This window comes from Xyrauchen texanus, chromosome 21, assembly GCF_025860055.1.
Source record: "Xyrauchen texanus isolate HMW12.3.18 chromosome 21, RBS_HiC_50CHRs, whole genome shotgun sequence".
Classification (NCBI taxonomy): Eukaryota; Metazoa; Chordata; class Actinopteri; order Cypriniformes; family Catostomidae; genus Xyrauchen; species Xyrauchen texanus.
Window position 1 is genome coordinate 40,703,915 of NC_068296.1, and position 20,106 is coordinate 40,724,020.

Consider the following 20,106-nt stretch of genomic DNA (forward strand, 5'->3'; position numbering starts at 1 on the left):
GCAGCTGTACCTAATCTTTCACATATTATCGGTAATAACTACAGTTCAGATGTAAACATTTCCTATATCCAGTATCAAAATGGATGCTGCACTCTGACCTTTCGACTGACACCTCATTTGACCCAATAGGAGCTTCCATGTCCTGTCCAAAGCCTTCAATAGCCAACCACAGTCTGTGTCGAATGTAAGGGCCTCCCCCCCTTTCCTTTGTTTCCTGATCAAACCAATTACATCCAAGAGTGTGAATGACTGGCGCATCGTATAGCCAATGAAATTCTGAAAACAGTGATATGCGGCTTTAGTGGGAAGATTAGAGCACGGTTCTGTAATGTGTGTGCGCAAAGTTGTCTTGCCATTACGGAGTGTTTTGTGCGTCTGTGCCTAAAAGCTGAAGAGTGTTGTTTTGGAACTGTTTACACATTTGGAGATTTAAATATGGCGAAACGGACGCGAAAAACAGGATTTTCGCCCCAGGATGTGATATATGAAGGCATTCATTGTGAAAACTATGAGTTTGGAGATGACATTTCTGAAAACAATACGGATGATTCAGAGGCAGAGGAAATTATTATGGAGAGATGAGATATTGCTCTGGACAAGTAAGTGTTTTCTTGTGTTTTATAACATATATTACTGTATATTCCGCATAAATAAGCTTTAGTTTGAATAATGAATACACATTTTGTAATTACCCTTTGTCGTGTGTTTCCTCAGTGAGTATTTGAACTGTTTGTGGGAGTTTTTTGTATTTGTGCGTGTGTGAGGTTTTAGTTCATTGTTTGTTTCAGATCTATTGACATGCTATATAGATGTTTTTGTATATTTACTGTAAATATTATATATATATATATATATATATATATATATATATATATAATATTTACAGTAAATATACAAAAACATCTATATATATATATATATATATATATATATATATAAAATCAATAAATATAAGTTGAAAATAAGAATATATGTTATTTGTTGCAATGCTGAATTCATGGGGGAGGTGCAGGCCCATCTATTTGTTCCATAGTACATTGGCAAAGTATACAGTATTTATAGTAAATATACAAAAAATAATACATATTTACACACTCGAAGAAAAATAAATAAATAAATAAATATATATATATATATATATATAGATAGATAGATAGATATAGATATAGATATAGATAGATAGATAGATAGATAGATAGATAGATAGAATACAGAGAAGATGGAAAAGTTGTGTCTAGCTTTGTAAATGACATTTATTTATTCTCACTATAGGCAATTATCTGATGAATCAGATAGCGATTGGGAGCCGGATACTTCTCCCCCACTCAGCAAGCCGCCACATAAAGTGGAGCAGCAGGACAGCACCTCATCAAGAGAGGAGCCCCATGTAAAGGAGGGGTCCCTATGAACCAGAAGGCTTTCAGAGAGACCCTTGCTGAAGAACTGGCAGAGTTGGGGTCTCACTCCACAGCCAGACCCGTATCTCCTGCTCCACGAAGAGCACATCACAGGCCGTTGCACTTCACGCGCATCTTCTCACTCACATGCTCAACCGGAGTCGAGGCGAACCGTAACGTGCAGTGGAAAAGTGCTTTTATATTCCCTTACCCACTTAATATAGCCCTATTTTCTAAACATGCTGCAGCGATGTGTGTGAATTTTAGCATGCTGACCTGCAGTGTGCTCACCACCTCCTGCATCTTAGCACGACCCAGATCCAGGAAACTCTCGATCAGATCTCCATCTATGAATCCTGTGGCCTGCTCGGTCTTGCGCTCCGTGTGGAATGACCTCCAGGTGGCGTTAGAGTCAAGGACTACACGCATATGATTTATGCAGAAGAGACTTCATTCACCATATAAACACACTCACTGTTTGTTGAAGGATATAAGCTGTGCTCGATCTTGCCGACACTTTTGATAACTTTATTGAGTCTGTTCTGAAGATCCATCATTAAACTGTACCAGCCCTCGGACAGTGACGTCACCAAACCTGAAAAGTGAACATCAAAATGTAGTGTTACTGCACTCGCCGCTAGATTTTAGAACAGGTGCCGTGTGTATTTAAAAGTAAAACAAATTCACCAATCATTCCGTTGACTGTGCCGAATAGCACTGAACCCTGGGTCGGTGTGGAGCTCTCCCCAAGGTTCTGCAGAACTAGAGAACCGTGTGAAAACACGTTGACAAACTCGCCGAGATGAAACAAGCCCACCTCCTGCAGGTGCTGCCGCTCCTCATCAGTAGTTGCCGCCCTGCAGGAAGAGAGAAAAGTTTACTTTATTATCTATACTGCACTCTACCGCATTCATTGGCCCCGTTTCCACCTGGTATTAAGATGCATTTTGGGTGATCCGATCACATGTTGTCAGCCATAAATACTGGTCTAAACGGGGTCTAAAATGTTTTGTGATCGGATCACAGAAACTACATTTGGTTAAAAACACATGTGAGCACATCACATTTGAGGTGTAAACGCTAATCCGTCCTGTATGCATCCTATCAGAAGTGAAGTGCCACCCCTCTCCTGTCAATCAACCGCTGTGCTAAAACAAGAATTTAAACTTTGCCGTTAAAAGGAAATAACTGTCCGATTGGAAATGTTTATAAAGCAGATACATACACAATCATATGAGCTACATGGATCTACTTTAGTGTGTCTGATATCAACACAGATGAGAAGTACGAACACCTGAAGCTCCTTTAACCCTCTGGGGTCGATGGACGCGCCGTCGCATCCTACAGGATATTTTCGTCATTACAGCGGAAACAACTTAAAATCTCCGTCATTTTGGGGCATACAGATAAGTGTGACATCATTAGAAACTATAAAGGGTCTACTTTTATTTGTGTACACTCACAATAACAACAAAACCTTGTGCCTTTGTAAAATAAAGAAAATAAAAAGGGTGAGCTTTCAGCTGTCTCTGTGTACACGAGCATATTTCGGAAACACGTCACAAAAATGAACTGAAACTCCACGAATACTTATCACACAAACATGAAACATATGTCTAAAGCGAGCTTAAGATTTCTACTTTTAAATAAAACAATTCAAATTTAAAACAAATATTATCCTGCAATGTAATCTGTATGAAACAAAGCAATGTACAGTTTTTACCGGTTCATCTAATTATAGATAATGTGATCACACCCACCAGCAGAGCGCGCCATTCATACGCTAATGTTCCGAGGCGATCAATGCAAATGGGAAATGCCCCCGACATGAGGTTTGATGTAAACAATGAATTAACTTTACTGCGCAACTAACGAAACTCCTGGATAATAAGGAAGAGTTAACATTTTCCTCAGAAGAAGAGCTGGACTCCAATGAACGTTTGTATTTTGAAGAGAGACTCGATCCAGCTGAGGATACAATTTCGGACGAGTAAGTCATTTAGTTTTCATTAGCTGACATGCTATTTTATATAAACATGTACATATTTTACTAGTGGGACTGTTTACAGACTTGCCAGCCAGGATTCAGAGTATTGACATTTGAAATATGTCCTAATAAGCAAGTTTTTGTAACATTTAAATGCTGTTTCAGCTAAAGCAGGTATTTATATTGTATGCTGTATGATATAAATATTATATAAAAATAATATTTTTTATTGTTTAGATTATATGTTAACTAGCGTTTATTCTGCCTCATTATCATCAACAAACCTTGTGCTTGCAAATATCTGTTCAGGTTAAATTAGTAAAATGCACTTTAAATATGCCCATATTAGAAAATCAGCATATTATGATTTCTGAAGGATCATGTGACACTGAAGACTGCAGTAATGATTCAGCTTTGATCACAAATTGCATTTTACAATATATTCAAATAGAAAACTGTTCTTTTAAATTGTAAAAATATCACTGTTTTTACTGTATTTTGGATCAAATAAATGCAGTCTTGGTGAGCAGAAGAGACTTCTTTTAAACGGTAGTGTAGGTCTAAAATGAAGTCTTTATTTCAAGAAAATGTAGTCAGATTACTTATTTTAACTTAAAACTTGATATGTTGCATTTGTGCTTAGATTTCAAATGCACCTGGGAGAAACTGTTTTTTCCTGCACTTTTGTCTTTTCTTACTTTGTTGTGCTTTATTATCATGCAGAAACACATTGACAGAGTGATTGATGTCATCACTAAATAGAGACCCTTCCCTCCAAATCCGAACACAAGTGGTCACAGGCGACGCATTTAAGCAACCATGTGTAAACAGCAATGTGACTCACCTGACTGGATATGTGATTGGATATGCCGAGACACATTTTAATACCAGGTGGAAACCGGGTCATTACGTGTGCTCTTTAATCAACAATATTCTGAACATCTCTCAGAATTAATAGATAGGAATTATTTAGAGAAAAAGAAATGGTGAGGCTGGTTATCATCCATCGGTTCATTCTGTATTATAAACGTTTAGATAATCTGCCAATTATTTCTTCGATGAATCAAATGACCAACTAAAAGCCTGATTTTATTATGTTATTCCACATTTTGCAAAGTAAATTACTATAAAACACACAAAAAAATCTTGTGTAAAAGAAAATGTTTAAACAAGAAGCCCAGATATGAAAAGCCAAAAAGTTTAAATGACAAGATTTAAGAAAAACAATTCAGTTGAAAGTGTTGACGGTTGCACACATTAATGTTTAATGTGATTTAAGGCAACTAATATTGTTATTTGCAATAATAAATTAAATCCATAAAATAAAGATTTTATTTCAAACTTAAATTTGACCAAATATTGTTTTGAATAAAATTACAGACACAGGCCTGTTTGTTTTGAAGTCAAAAGTGGAAAATAATCAGATGATTTCCAGAAAAATTTAAATGTGTCAAATTTTAAAGACCTCCTCCAGTGAAAATCTAGTTTTTAACCTTGTTCACATGTCCATATAGTGTTTTTATAAGCCAGAAGTCATACCATGAGTGAAAACAGCAGTCAATGACATGGCTGAGCATTTTCGCCTTGGAACTGCAGTTTACCAAAGACAGTATCAAAAACAAGGATTCAGAATGCCAGGGTTTCAAACGTCACAAAAATAAGGAACCAATCCCGTCAATTTGCGGGGTGGGGCTTTCCATAGCAAGGGATATTAGGAGAAGCCATGTGTAGCTACGTATCGTATTTTGCAAGAAAAGTTCTGTATGTATGCATGTATGTATGAGGGAACTGCGCTGCAAAGCACTGCGGATATTTACAGTGTACATTTTCACATACGGTACAAGACAAAATTCTTGCGAAGAGCAATTAAACTAATCTTGAAACTGTAGGGAAAAGACTGTTTGACAATGCAAGCCAAATAAATGTCAATGGGGGTACACATGCTTCGTTTCTCACCCGCATCGCCTCAGTCGCGTGTTCTCTCTCTCTCTTATAAGCGCATGCCGGGAGAGAGAAGCCGGATCACAGATACTGAATCACAGACAGTAAAGATAGTTAAAATAAAATTTAGATCCTATAGTTAAAATGGTTTTCTTATGTTTTGTCTATCAAAATGACAGACATGTCTTTGACAGGCCACTTTTCTGGAACTAGTTTAAACAAATAAACAGGTAGACATGTAAGAAAATATTTCAAAAATGACTTATGGATTATAAACTCAAATGTGGATTCGGATGGTAATTAAATTACTACATAAAATGGTGTTTGTCAAAAAAAAAACTGTAGGTAATCTGGCCGTGAATTTTCTCACAGGTGTTGGGAGAAAAAAAACAACATTTAGCATTCGGATGGCAATAAAATCACCAACTACCCCCTGTAAATGCAGGAATTACCTCACATCCCCATGTAAAATAATGCCGTCCGAATAAGGCTTGTCACTTGCTGCAGCAATCTATTCTTTTCTTCAACTGTGATTTTTAGTAAAACAACATCACTGCAGTGTTAATTTTAAGTTTATTTTTCAAGTCTTTTAACAAAGAGACTTTAACAAAGAGACTCCAAATCTTACTCTAAAAATAGCATATAATTTTGGCAATATAACAATTAACATTAGAAAACTGTTGTGAAAATGTTAGCTCTCAGATACAATAGTGTATAATGAATATAGTTAAGTATCAGCTACTTTTATAGGTTACTAAAGTAAAGTTCATTGAACAGGTGTGTTTAAGTGGGAAATACACAACATATATTATGACTTGATTATTTCACTCAATTCTTCGAAGATATTTCTTTCTTGAAAATAATTACTAAAAATGTATTAATATAAAAAAGTGTTAGTGCATTTTAATATCTTGCAATGTTTTCTCATAATTGTCGTGATGCACCTTTTTTGTCTCTTCTTCGTTAACAAAATCAATAAAATGTTTGACAACAAACTAGGTTAACACTGTACACAGCACATTTACCCAACAAATCAATCACATTTGTTGTCTGAAATTTTTTGCTGTTGCGGCCACAGTCATTACCCGTCTTTTTGGCAGACGAACAGGTTGAAAGCATTCTCTGCTCCCAGAAAGTTATCATCATCCAGGATTTCTACAGCACTCATCCAGTTAGGATTGAAATCACGAGCGATCTGAAGAAATTACAAAAGCATAATTACAACATGAAATGATGAATGAAATGTTGTAAAAATGGCAGGGCTGTTCACCTCTTCAAAGCTGCCCTCCATGGGTTTGTAGGCCAGCAGCAGCACAGAGCGCATCAGATCTCCCACCAGTATGAAATCACCTTTAGTCTTCAGATACAGGGCCATGATATTGTTATAGTGATTACACTCTGTGCGCAGCTCTTTCTCTGCTGTCCACTCGTACAGACGCACCTGCACACACACACACACAGACCACTGCTAGTGTACAGAACATACGTTTGATTAAACCATTACATGAGCGTCAGTGGACTCACAGTGCTGTTGATGCTGGCCAGCAGTTTGCTATTAAACTCCACCATCGAATAAACAGCTCCTTTCACTTCCTTCTCTGCAACTGTCTGCAGTTTACCTGAAAATACAGAAAACAACATGAAACATCCAACTTTTTCACTTAGGGGTGTACTCAGTTTTGTTGCCAGAGGTTTAGACATGAATGGCTGTTTGTTCAGTTATTTTGAGGGGACAGCTAATTTACACTGTTGTACAAGCTGTACACTCACTACTTTACATTGTAGCAAAGTGTCATTTCTTCAGTGTTGTCACATGAAAAGATATAATCAAATATTTACAAAATGTGAGGGGTGTACTCACTTTTGTGAGATACTGCATATGAAATCAACACAATAAAAATACAATAATTCAAATAGTAATTAATTAAAAACAAAAATCAAGGGGTAGAGTATATAAGAGTCTATGACATGTTGCTCATTTATTGTCTATTTTTTTTTTTTCAAAAAATACATTTCATACAGACGATTTGAATACACCCCTTCTATGGTAAACATGTATTCAATTTCTCTGTATTATAAATAATTTTTATATTTCTTTGTTCAGGCTTCAATTAAGAAGTTTTGAGGTGGTGCTCTGAAATTCTAATAATCTTTTTCTAAATTCTAATAATCTAAATCCCAATTTGGAATGCCCAATTCCCACTACTTAGTGGGTCCTCATGGTAGCGCACGCAGTTACTCACCTCAATCCGGGTGGCGGAGGACAAGCCTCAGTTGCCTCTGCTTCTGAGACCGTCAATCCGTGCATCTTATCACGTGGCTCGTTGTGCATGACACCGCGGAGACTCCACATGTAGAGGCTCAAGATATTCACTGTGATCCATGCACAATCAAATTATGTTGGCATTTGTGGAGTTGCATTAGCATGGGTTGTGGAGTTGCATTAGCCTTAGGTCATATATAGCCTAAGCATATAGCCATATATATAAAGGAGGAAGATGTCAAACCAAACAAAAGTAAAATATGGAGTGCCACAGTGATCAGTTTTAGGGCCTCTGCTTTCTCCTTGTATATGCTTCCCCTGGGAGATATTATCAGGAATCGTGGAATGAGATTCCACTGCTATGCCGACGATACACAACTTTATATTTCTTCAAAACCTGATGAGATTTCACAATTCTCCAAATTAGCAGATATTTTGGCTGGGAGAGAGCGTGCTCTCAATCATGGTCAGCATTAAGTTTTTCAGCAATTTGGGGATCGGACCATTCGGGTGAGCCTTCGCTCCCCACAAGCATCAATGAGCCATCACATGACCCTGTTGCCGGCTCAGTGGTCATCCTTCCTTGGACCACTTTTGGTAGTTACTAACACTGCATAACAGGAACAACCTACAAGACCTGCCGTTTTTGGAGATGCTCTGACATGGGTCAAATTGTGAGTGCTAGACGACTGGGTCAAAGTCACTCAGGTCCTTAAGCTGGCCCATTTTTCCTGCTTAGAACACATGAAATTCAAGAACTGACTGTTCACTTGCTGCCTAATATATCCCACCCCTTGACAGTTGCCACTGTAATGAGATAATCTATGTTATTCACTTCACCTGTCAGTGGTTGATCAGTGTATATATTTTGCATAAGCAACGCGCTGCAAATGTGAGCACTTGTGAATGTGTGGAGACAGTGGCATGATGCAGGCTGCACCACACGTCCCTTTTAAAGCTCCTCCAGTACTTGTACTATGTCTCAAAAAAACATCCCTGAGTAAAACCACAACACAGGAAATGACACCACAGAGGTTGTCCCACATAAATATTAGAAAATCTGACCTTTTTAAATGATATGGCAAGGTTAGATGTCAAATGGTAAAATGCTCCAAAAAATACTTTTAACCCATAAACAATAACGATGAAGATTTGGACACTGACATATATTCAGCATAAATTAAATGTTAATTTTGTCAATGCTCATATTACAGTTTGTAGTTCGACTTGTCGTTAAATCAATACTTTTGTTAAATAAGGCATACAAAAATGGTATTATAACACTGTATGAAACCAACTTGAATAAACTTGTTTTAAGCTAGATTTAAAAAAAAGAAAAAAGGACTGTAATGCGCTCTTACCATCTGTATAGTGAAAGACAATGATGCGTCCCTGTTTAGGCTCTGCCTCTTCTGGATACACCATGGCCGTGCCGACGATAAAGTACACGGCAGGATCTCTGCCCAGCTTACAGGACACCATACTCAGTGCATACTCATTCTGCAGGAACTGATGGCCATGCAACACTACAGCGGGAAGAAAGAATTCTTTCCATTTAAAGGTGCATTCAGTAATTTAGGGCTAATTTGAAAAGTTTTATACATTAACAAATTAATTGCGTTTTTGTGAAGAGTGGTCTGTATTGTGTACACGGATGAGATGAAGTCTGTACTCTTTATAGTTTTCTATGAAAAGTGTTTTTATTACTCATGGTGTGGGTCCCCCCCTTCAATGTGTTTCGCCATGTTGAAATCACATGACCTGCTGTTTCACTAAATGTCGAAAAAGAGAATCCTAGTGCTCATTGGCTGCCGCCTATGTAGATACGCTTGGTGATGCAAAGAGTAGTTGTACCGCCAAAAAAGCAAAAAAAAGTCTGAACCAAGAAGACAAAAAACTAGAGTAAACATTGGTACGGCATACAAAAGGTGGTAAGATTTGACGATGGAGAAAAATCTAAATGCAGTAGTGATACCGATGTTGCTTCTCTTTTGTTGGACAGGTAAGACATTATTAATTGTTTAGACCTCTCTCTAAAATAGTATCAGTGGAATTTACCAAAAACTCATACAAGTTTCCCTCGAACTTTTTATAATTACATGTGTAGTCAATGTATGTTAGTAATAGACAGTTTTCCGCTGTGTTTACTAACGTAAACTGAAAGCAATGTGTAATTTTCTTTTCTTTATCACAGCTAGAGTAAGGGGGGCCTCTATCTCCACCTCTATGAAATGGCAAACATCTAATTTGTTTATTAGCTTGGCACAGCGATTGTTGTGGAGTTTGAGTAAACCATGACGTTGGTTTGCTTGGGGGAGAAAAAAAAAAAGGGTTCTTCAAACACAGTATATGTAAACGAGGATTTGTCAAACCAAACAAAAGTATGGAGTGCCACAGGGATCAGGCCTCTGCTTTTCTCCTTGTATATTCGTCCCCTGGGAGATATTATCAGGAATCGTGGAATAAGTTTCCACTGCTATGCCGATGATACACAAATTTATATTTCTTCAAAACCTGATGAGATTTCACAATTCTCCAAATTAGCAGAGTGCATCAATGAAATAATACATTGGATGGCCAGAAATTTTCTTCTACTCAATTCCGACAAAACAGAGGTACTAATTATTGGCCTGAAAACCTCTAAAAATAAGCCGCTAAAATATAATTTGACTCTCGATGGATGTACTGTTAACATCATCTTCAACAGCGAAGAACTTAGGTGTTATATTTGATATCAATCTGTCCTTTGAAAATCAAATTACCAATGTTTGTTGAACAGCATTCTTCCACCTAAGAAATATTGCTAAATTACAACACATGCTCTCTGTTGCTAATGCCGAAAAACTAATTAATGTGTTCATGACCTCAAGACTAGATTATTGTAATGCATTACTGGGAGGATGTCGAGCAATATCAATAAAAAAAAACTTCAATTGGTTCAAAATGCAGCAGCCAGAGTGCTAACAAGAACCAATAAATATGATTATATTAGCCCCATTTTATCATCGTTACATTGGCTACCTGTTAAATTTTGTATTAATCTAAAAATTTGGTTAACTACATACAAAGCTTTGAATGGTCTAGCTCCGCAGTACTTAAGTGACCTTCTACCATGCTATATTCCATCACGTTCATTACGATTGCAAAATTCTGGCCTGTTAATAATTCCTAGAATATCAAAATCCACAAAAGGAGGTAGATCCTTTTCATATTTGGCTCCTAAAGACTAGTATGGAATAGTCTCCATAACACTGTTCAAGATGCAGACACATTCCCTCAGTTTAAGTCTAGACTAAAGACTCATCTATTTAGCCAGGCATACACCTAATTTATCCTTCAACCCACAATTAGGTTGCTTTAGTTAGGTCTGCTGGAACCAGAAACATTGATCATGATCTTTAACTCTGCAACAAACTGAATGGCCTCCATGCTAATAATATTTTATTTTTTTCCCTGTCTCAACTTCGGGACTCCTATCCTGAGGTCACCAGAATCTGCTGGATCAGCTCCATTCCTGCTTCGTGTTGGACTCCACTGCTACGTGTCGCAGTGTGATGGCTAAATGCAGCCGATGCTAGCCAAACATCAATTCAGTCTATTATGATGGACTTCAGAGGATGAACAGATGCCTACTCCAACCATTAGATATGGGATAATTCATATGACATTGTCTGAACCTTGAACTTAAAACGGACCACATCGAACCTCACCGAAATTACCGGCCAGGTTGAACTGCGATGCACCTCACTGATCTCTGCCTGCATCACCTCAGTCTATTGATGGACTACACACTTGAAATGGAATACATAGACTATCATTTGTCAACAAAAGCCTTCATCAGCCAATTATGAACTTCTGTAGTTAATACAGGATGGACTTCTAAGACATTAGTCATTAATCTTACAGTTCATACAAAATCTGTTTAAACACTGTCCCTTAACACTTAGTTTATTCATTTTAAGCCATGACTTGCACTATACATAAGTAATATTGGCATTATATTCATGCTGTTAGCCAGAGGGGAACTGGCCCCCACAATGAGTCTGGTTTCTCCCAAGGTTATTTTTCTCCCATTAACCAACATCTTATAGAGTTTTGTGTTCTTTTACCACAGTCGCCTTCGGCTTGCTCACTGGGGTTCTAATTACAATTATGATTTAATTACTTATTTTTAAACACAATTCACAATCTTATTTGATCTAATTATTCAATGATGACTCATAGACATTATAGATATTACAGTTTTATTTTTTGGTTAATGCCTTATCTTCTGTAAAACTGCTTTGAAACGATGTGTGTTGTGAAAGGCGATATACAAATAAAAATGATTTGAAATGACTTGACAATATTCATGGACATGCTAAATTTGATCATCAAAAACAACTCTAATATTTCCTTTACCATAACATTCTGTATCGCTAGATAACTGAGGTTTATTTTACACTAAGCAGTTCTCTTAAGGTAATAACGGTCTTTAGAAATAACGTGAAGCACGGACAGTCTTCAAAGATTATTGATACGAGGGACAATAATAATTTGTCCTTAACTGTATAAGTCTGTTCACTTGAATCCTGACATACCTCTGGCAGGGGCAGCAGAGATGATCATGCTTATCCATGTCGAAAGACAGCACTACAGTGTCTAACACCACTGTTGAAGTGGTACTTAAAGTACACGAAGAAGAGCAATGCTAATGCTAGCTAAAGAACTACTGAATGGCCCTTTAAAACACACATTCACGTACAGACAGAAGCTATAACATGTATGTGTTATAAAGTGTGAACACACCCTCAAATGTGTGCTGATCCACCACAAGCAGACTGTGCACCTCCACCTCCTCTCCAAATGACGTTTCATGAGGTGAAGTGCTGCTGGGGAACAGTTTACTGGAGCTCATGCTGCTGGACAACGCCTGAAAGTATATTCAAGTAATTCAAGTATAGTCAAAGTATATAAGGTTTAATTTAAAAAGTTTTAATGTGTCCACACTAGGGATGTGCAAATCTAGTTATCATAATCGACTAGTCTGTGGGTTGCCTGAATGTCTTGTTGACTACTAAGTCTTAAAGAAGCCGTTTAATTAGGCAAGTTTAAAGCCCTTACACCGAATGCAACGTGAAAAAGCGAATTTCCCTTCACACCCAATCACACCCAATGAGGCAGTACTGAGAGCACTAGTGGAAGATTCTTGCTCTTTGACCAAGAATCGAACTATAAATTTGTCACCACGTGAGGCATTATGTGTCTTTAGCTATAAAACCCCCTAAACACATCAGCTTGATCTCTTCTTCCTTTTTGTTTGACGAAATCGATTGTGACGATATCTTGGGCAGTTTGTTTTGAAGAGTGCTTCAGCTGACATCTGTAAAATGTTTCGTCACCGTGTTTATGCATTGGATTACAAGCAGTTTTCTCCGGGATTTGCTGCTTGCGATCGGGAAGAGCCATGTAAGGTTGTATACCTTTGTAAACACATGCACTCTGAAGCCCTGGTTACTTAGGTTTAATGAGTTCAGGATCATCGTTTGTTTCTCACTGGACATGAAACTTACACGAGTGTCGTTAACGAGAGCTGGATTTAAACTCATTGGATTGCATTTAGGTGAGTATAGACGTCAGTATGGATACATCTAGATGCTCTACATGCCCTAATGGACATCATGGATGGACATAATCAGTGCCCTGCTTGTCATGGAGTGAACTATCTTAGAGGCCATGTCTGACCCATGCTCAGAGTGCTCCATAAAGCCTCTTGCTCTGCATCGAGCGTGACTGGCAGGTCTGGAATCCTCTGCAGAGGATTTACTACCTTCTTCAAGCATCCCTATGTCTAAATTACTAATAGTCTCCGATCAAGAACTAAAAACAATCATAATAAATAAGCCTAATAAATTCCCTTGTGTTCCCAAAATAATGCTGCCAAATGTGTTATCAAATTTGTGTTTGTTTTGGTTCAATTTGTATTAATTTATGATGTAATCACTTTCGTCTTTGTTTCTTTAATACAAATATATATTACTGAACCTGTAGAGTTGCGTTCACAATGCTAACCAGGTGAAACTAAAGCTAACTAAACCCACAGCGCCTCCTATGATGATCGGAGATAATTTGCCGCATTTTCATAGACGACATTATACATACAAAAGAGTGAAAACGCTTGTTCCACAAGACAGACATGATCATTAGCTCAGGTAGCTCAGTGAATATTGACACTGACTACCATCCCTGGAGTCATGAGTTAGAATCCTGGGCATGCTGAGTGACTCCAGACAGCTCTCCTAAGCAACCAAATTGGCCCGGTTGCTAGGGAGGGTAGAGTCACATGGGGTAACCTCCTCGTGGTCGTGATTAGGGGTTCTCGCTCTCAATGGGGAACGTGGCAAGTTGTGGGTGGATTGCCGAAAGTAGCATGAGCCTCCCTTCTCATGCGTCACTCTGTGACGTCATACACGTCACCCGCCTGTTGCGGGTAGATGAGCAAAATTACTCGCGCATGAAATACATTTAGATGAGAAGCTTGCGAACTGGATTCAGCAGTCACATTTGGTGGGCTCTATTTTCACACCCTGGCCTGCAGTTTAATATAACTGGCGACTTCCCAGATCCATGGTTTTGCCATTTCCCAATATTGTCGACCATCATCTGTCAAGGAGTGTCGCAATCGGCATCTTTGTAAGACATTGTCGATATCTGATAACATAGCCCCAATGCAGTGGCCGCCTCTGACTCACTTTTTGCCGCAAATCCGGTTGCAACCTCAGTGATTGGTACAAGTCTGCCTGTGGCCCAGTCACACCACTCTGACAATGATAATGTGTCTGATAAATCGGGTGAGTCATCATCAGTGGTAACGTCCTGGGAGGGAACATTGAAAGCGATTTGCGCCCATATTAATCTGGACCCCACCCACAACCAGCAGTGGGCTCTGAGAATGTTTTTCTGCATCAAGCACAAAGTGCCTCCTCTAAGATGCCTCAGTGCTGTGATTTTACATCTGTATTGGTGTCTGCATTACAGAGTTCAAAGGCCACACGTCATGATCAACTGACTCGCACACTGACTGTGATGCAGGACCCGGAGGCAGTGGGTCTTGGCAGCACTGCACCTGTAGAACCCAGTGTTGCGGCGCTCATCGTGTCTCCTGATGAGGCACTCCATGAGAACGTGCACTGCCTCAACGTCGAAAGCAGATGCACAGATGAACTGCTGTCCCGAGCTCTAAAGCATGTCTTGGTCATGTTTCTAATTCTTTGGCGCATTGATGGATCTAACTGAACTTGCGTTGCAGGTGATGGGTGTCATTGCCAACCACTGCAGCACAGCTTAGGGCACTCTAGTGCAAGCATGGCACCAGGTTTGGTTGGCCCAATACCCTTTTCCAGAGGTCTGTAGGAAAAGCTAGAGACAGTTGCCCCTAATACCTGGTCGAATCTTCAGATCGGCAGCACAGGAAGCTCTGGATTGGTGTGTTTCAGTTTAAGAAACTCGTTCCCATCATGTAGGGACAGCTTCAGACACCAGTGCACCTACAGTGACCCCTGTTGTTTGCTATTAGAATGTTGGTGCAAAACCTAAATTTAAGCCTCCTCATCAGTTTCGCTGTCGGAGCACCCAACCTCCATCTCCTCCAGCCAGACGTGGTCGCACCTTACTACAGGGCATCAGTCTCACATGTGACACCAAGGCCCCCCATCATCACCCCCCCCCCATCTCTGCAGACAGGAGTGATGATGTGGTAAGGTCGACTGTGGGCTGTTTCATGGATAGTCAGCTGGCTCATTGGAGATCAATAACAACAAACCAGTGGCTGCTGACTATCCTCTCAAGAGGCTATCGTATACAGTTTCACCATTGACCTCCTGTACACACTGGTGTGAGACCCACAGTAGTTCATTATCCACGCCAGAGAGATGCCCTTGCACACAAAGTTCAGGTATTGCTGCGCAAAGGAGGACCTTTTCAACCCCCAAGTTCAACCCGGGGGATTCTTTTCCAATTACTTTCTGGTCACAAAGAAAGTTTGCTTTAGTGATGCACGCAAAGGGATTGGCTCTCCAAGCAGAGACTAGCACACTGGGTGATGCAGGTAATTTCTCATGAATCAAGTCTTCAGGGCATCCTGTCCCCTCATCTATTTCACAGTCACTCTATGCATGCTCTCGCAACATCAGAGGTGTATCATCTGAAATTTGTGCAGCAACACCATGGGCTTCAGCCTGCACTTTTTCTCGTTTCTACAGACTGAATGTGACTCCCCTGCCAGCCGTGTCCCCTGCGAAGCTCTCTAGCTGCACTGATGCAGCGCAAGATGATTCCTTGTGACTGCGTAGGTATTCATCTTCCACTAGTATTTTCAGTACTACCTTTGGGAGTATGGAACGAAAGGAAATAAAACACTGGTTACATGTGTAACTGTGGTTCTGTGACTGAGTGGAAAAATGCCAGAGTCTCTGGTTACTTGGAATTCACGAGAATTATCTATCTACTGATCAAGCTGACATGTTTAGGGTTTTATATAGCTAAAGACAAGTTATGCTTCATGGGGTGACAATTTTCTAATTCCATTCTCAGTCAAAGCACAAGAGTTTTCCACTAGTGCTTTCATTACTGCCTCTGGTGGACTTCCACTCAGTCATATAAGTTACATATGTAACCAGCATTTTCTATACAAGCTGCAGCAACGAAGACAAGTTTGCTGATTTGCTCAAAAATCCCCTCTGAAAGGGGATGAGTTTAAAAACTCAACTACTCTCAGAGGGGTTTTACCATGCTGTCTACAAATATCAAAGCCAAAAAACTATTCTATTTGATTTAATTAATGAACAGGTAAGTTGTTGGAATAGAGCAGTGCATCCCAAACTTTTTTGCCACAAGTATACCCACAGCACCATCAGTAAGTCCAGAGTAGCCCCCTACATCGACACAAAACCATAGATGTGTACCAAAGGATAATTAACACACACACATATATATGTATATATATATATTTATAAATATAAAAATATCATTTATATATAAATATCATTTATGACATTTATTAACAACAACAAAATCAAAAACCAGGCCAAATGAGCTGTGAAATGTGCAGTTAGCGCAGACTACTGCTGTTAATTACACAGGATCTTCTAACTGTACATTGGGAAATATTTATTTTACCTTTTATTTTTTTATCAATAACTGACTGTAAAAGAACAGAAAGGATATTAAAAGACATTATCTATGACAAATGGATTGCATCTTTGAACGCATTACATTGTTTATTAAAAGATTGATCTTGGGATTTAAAAATAGTTCAAATAAAGATTATGACTAATTATAAAAAACATCCAATCCAATTGTTTTCATGTACCGCCCTGAACCTGCTCACTTACCCCCTGGGGAACGCATAAACCTGGTTGGGAATCAGTGAACTAGAGCTTTCTGTGCCATCTACACACACACACGGACACACACACACGGACACACCTGTGTACTGGCACTTGGATGCACCGCTGCTGTACTTCCACTGGCATCCTGCATTTCCACTCTACTGGACAACACTCCAAAACACTGAGAAACCTCCTGATAACAAATACGTCTGAGAAACACACAATACAATAACAAATGAGAGTGACACACAACAAAATATTAATTTATAAACAGGTGACAGTAGTCAATGAACTTTTAAAAATAACATTTTTATGGCGTCATAATTCTTACCAGAGCTTGAATTTGAAAAAAACCTCAGAATTCATGAATCTTGATGATCTTGAAAAAATACAGATTTTTATTTTTATTTTTAATTTGATTTTGATAATAAAAATTCTTGCAATGTGAATTCACCTCCTAGACATTTGGATTTTGAATTCAGGTTTTATTATTCAAGTGATGTATTACATGTTGGGCAATTCAGGTCTCAATATTCAGGTTGGGTAATTAAGGGTGCAAAATTCAAGGATGATATCCGGGAATGCAAGGGAGAGGAAACTAGAATGGATGTAATCGATTATAAGCACTGCTACCACTGGTTGGCAAAACAGTCTGCAGTTCAGTGCATGGCAAGAGTAACACAGGATTCATTCTGTACTTTACAATTGGTATCATTCATATGGTTGTCACAACCAGTCCAGAAAAAATTATGGCACATTGCTTTTTTTGGAGGGGGGGGGGATGAAGAAACGAATAGGAATATAGACTTTATGGTTACACTGCATAAAAAATTTAGTTCTCCACCTCAAATTGTGTGATCACCATTTGATCAAAGGTAATTATGAATCAGGGAGATATCTTTTTGTTGTTAAAGTACATAAGTGAAATAATACAGGGTTGATGACTAACAGAGCAACTGCCTTTACTGTTGCATGTCTTGGTTTGATAAAATTCTATTTCACTTACTCTTGTACATTTTTGTAAATGTTGAATATCAATAAAGTGAACCGCAAACATACAATTGGCATTTTGAACCTCTATTGTGTACATTAACCAGTCTGTATTGCTAGCTTAGCAGCAGATTGTTCTAAACAATGATAACAAAAATTTAATGAAAAGCATCATCATGATGATAATTAAATGCTTAAAGCATACTGTTGATGAAAGAATTATACTGCAAAATATTAACAGTGCAAGATATAAACAGAAGAATAAACATCTAGATAAAAATCTGTTTATAGAAGAATATTAGATATGGTTCATCAAATCTAATAATCCAGTATGTTGGGGATTTCCCCGCTTGAGATGAACGCGCTGAACACCGGCAAAATTAACAGCTTTAAAACGAGTTAATTTAACCTCATTGAAATGCATCCTATTTATACATGAGATTAATCACAATATCCACAAAATAAACGTTGTATTACAATTTAAATCTGAACAGAAAATTAAGCGGATTAACAGGTGAAAGTTACGCGCTATTAATAATGTGCCTAACTTGTATTGTGAATATGCCGTTCAAATAACATGCTACATGCAATTAATAACAGTATGAAGCATGAAAAGTTACAAAGGAATACAGTAGTCTAACTTCTCAAGATTATCTTCTACTTCAGTATACATTCAGTATACAGTATACTTCTACAGTGCATCCGGAAAGTATTCACAGCGCTTCACTTTTCCACATTTTGTTATGTTACAGCCTTATTCCAAAATTGATTAAATTCATTATTTTCCTCAAAATTCTACAAACAATACCCCATAATGACAACGTGAAAGAAGTTTGTTTGAATTCTTTGCAAATTTATTAAAAATAAAAAATGAAAACAATCACATGTACATAGGTATTCACAGCCCAATCCTTTGTTGAAGCACCTATTGGCACCAATTACTGCCTCAAGTCTTTTTGTTTATGATGCTACAAGCTTGGCACACCTATTTTTGGGCAGTTTCTCCCATTCTTCTTTGCAGGAACTCTCAAGCTCCATCAGGTTGGATGGGGAGCATCGGTGCACAGCCATTTTCAGATCTCTCCAGAGATGTTCAACTGGGTTCAAGTCTGGGCTCTGGCTGGGCCACTCAAGGCCATTCACAGAGTTGTACCATAGCCACTCCATTGTTATCTTGGCTGTGTGCTTAGGGTCGTTGTCCTGTCGGAAGATGAACCTTCGCCCCAGTCTGAGGTCCAGAGTGCTCTGGAGCAGGTTTTCATAGTTTTTTATTTTTAATAAATTTGCAAATATTTCAAACAAACTTCTTTCACGTTGTCATTATGGGGTATAGTTTGTAGAATTTTGAGGAAAATAATGAATTTAATCCATTTTGGAATAAGGCTGCAACAAAATGTGTAAAAAGTGAAGTACTGTGAATACTTTCCGGATGCACTGTACATTCATTATTTGCCATTACTTCAGGAGCGGAGGTTTTTACAACAAGGACAATTGTACAGTATTTTGTAAGTAGCCTATATTTTATGTTTACTACATATTTAAATCAAGAATGTTAAAATATTTTTTTCTAAATATTTGATAAAAGTTTGGTCTGTCACACTTTGCACATGCTATTTTTTCAATTTGCACATTATCATTTAAAGATATTATTTTTGTTGACAAATGATATGCCATTTTAGTCTGCATAAAACAAACTAAACCGAATGAATATGACATGATGAAATGTACAAATTTCAAAGGATATTTTCAACAAAACACAAACTGAGTAACTAAAAATAAAAAATTGAATAATTTAATACCGCTGCTAATATCTTTTAGTTTATATATATTATTTAATACTGTTCGACTGCTAAAATGTAATGTTTTTGTTACAGACTTGCAAATGAGTAAGTCTGATTTTTCTTTTCCAATGGTAAATTCCTTGGCCCATTCATGAACAAAATAAGATTGATGAAACGTGCTGTTAGTTCCTGCTGGTGTTAGAAATTCGAAGGATCAAATATGAAGTCATTAAAACTCAATTTTAACCACTCCACAGATTTAATATAAGCAAAGTATAGTTTTGGAAAGTCATTTAGGACATCTACATTGTGCATGACATGAGAATTTTTCCAACAATTGTTTACAGACAGATTGTTTCATATTTAATTGACTATCACA

At 38.1% G+C, this 20,106-nt stretch overlaps 1 protein-coding gene across 4 annotated transcripts in view; it reads right to left on the reverse strand.

Moving 5' to 3' along the window:
• The window catches only part of LOC127661435 (DNA damage-binding protein 1), a 105,209-nt gene that overhangs the window by 18,702 nt on the left and 66,401 nt on the right, over positions 1–20,106 (reverse strand). For 2 of the 4 annotated variants that reach the window (XM_052152144.1, XM_052152145.1), the window contains exons 18-25: positions 17,054–17,165; positions 12,377–12,500; positions 8,950–9,114; positions 6,850–6,944; positions 6,596–6,766; positions 6,411–6,520; positions 2,085–2,254; positions 1,817–1,992 (exon numbers count right to left, since the gene is read on the reverse strand). In XM_052152144.1, the coding sequence (XP_052008104.1) occupies positions 1,832–1,992; positions 2,085–2,254; positions 6,411–6,520; positions 6,596–6,766; positions 6,850–6,944; positions 8,950–9,114; positions 12,377–12,500; positions 17,054–17,165 (1,108 nt within the window). In that variant the 3' untranslated portion in view covers positions 1,817–1,831. The other 2 variants (XM_052152147.1, XM_052152146.1) reach the window with 2 other exon arrangements.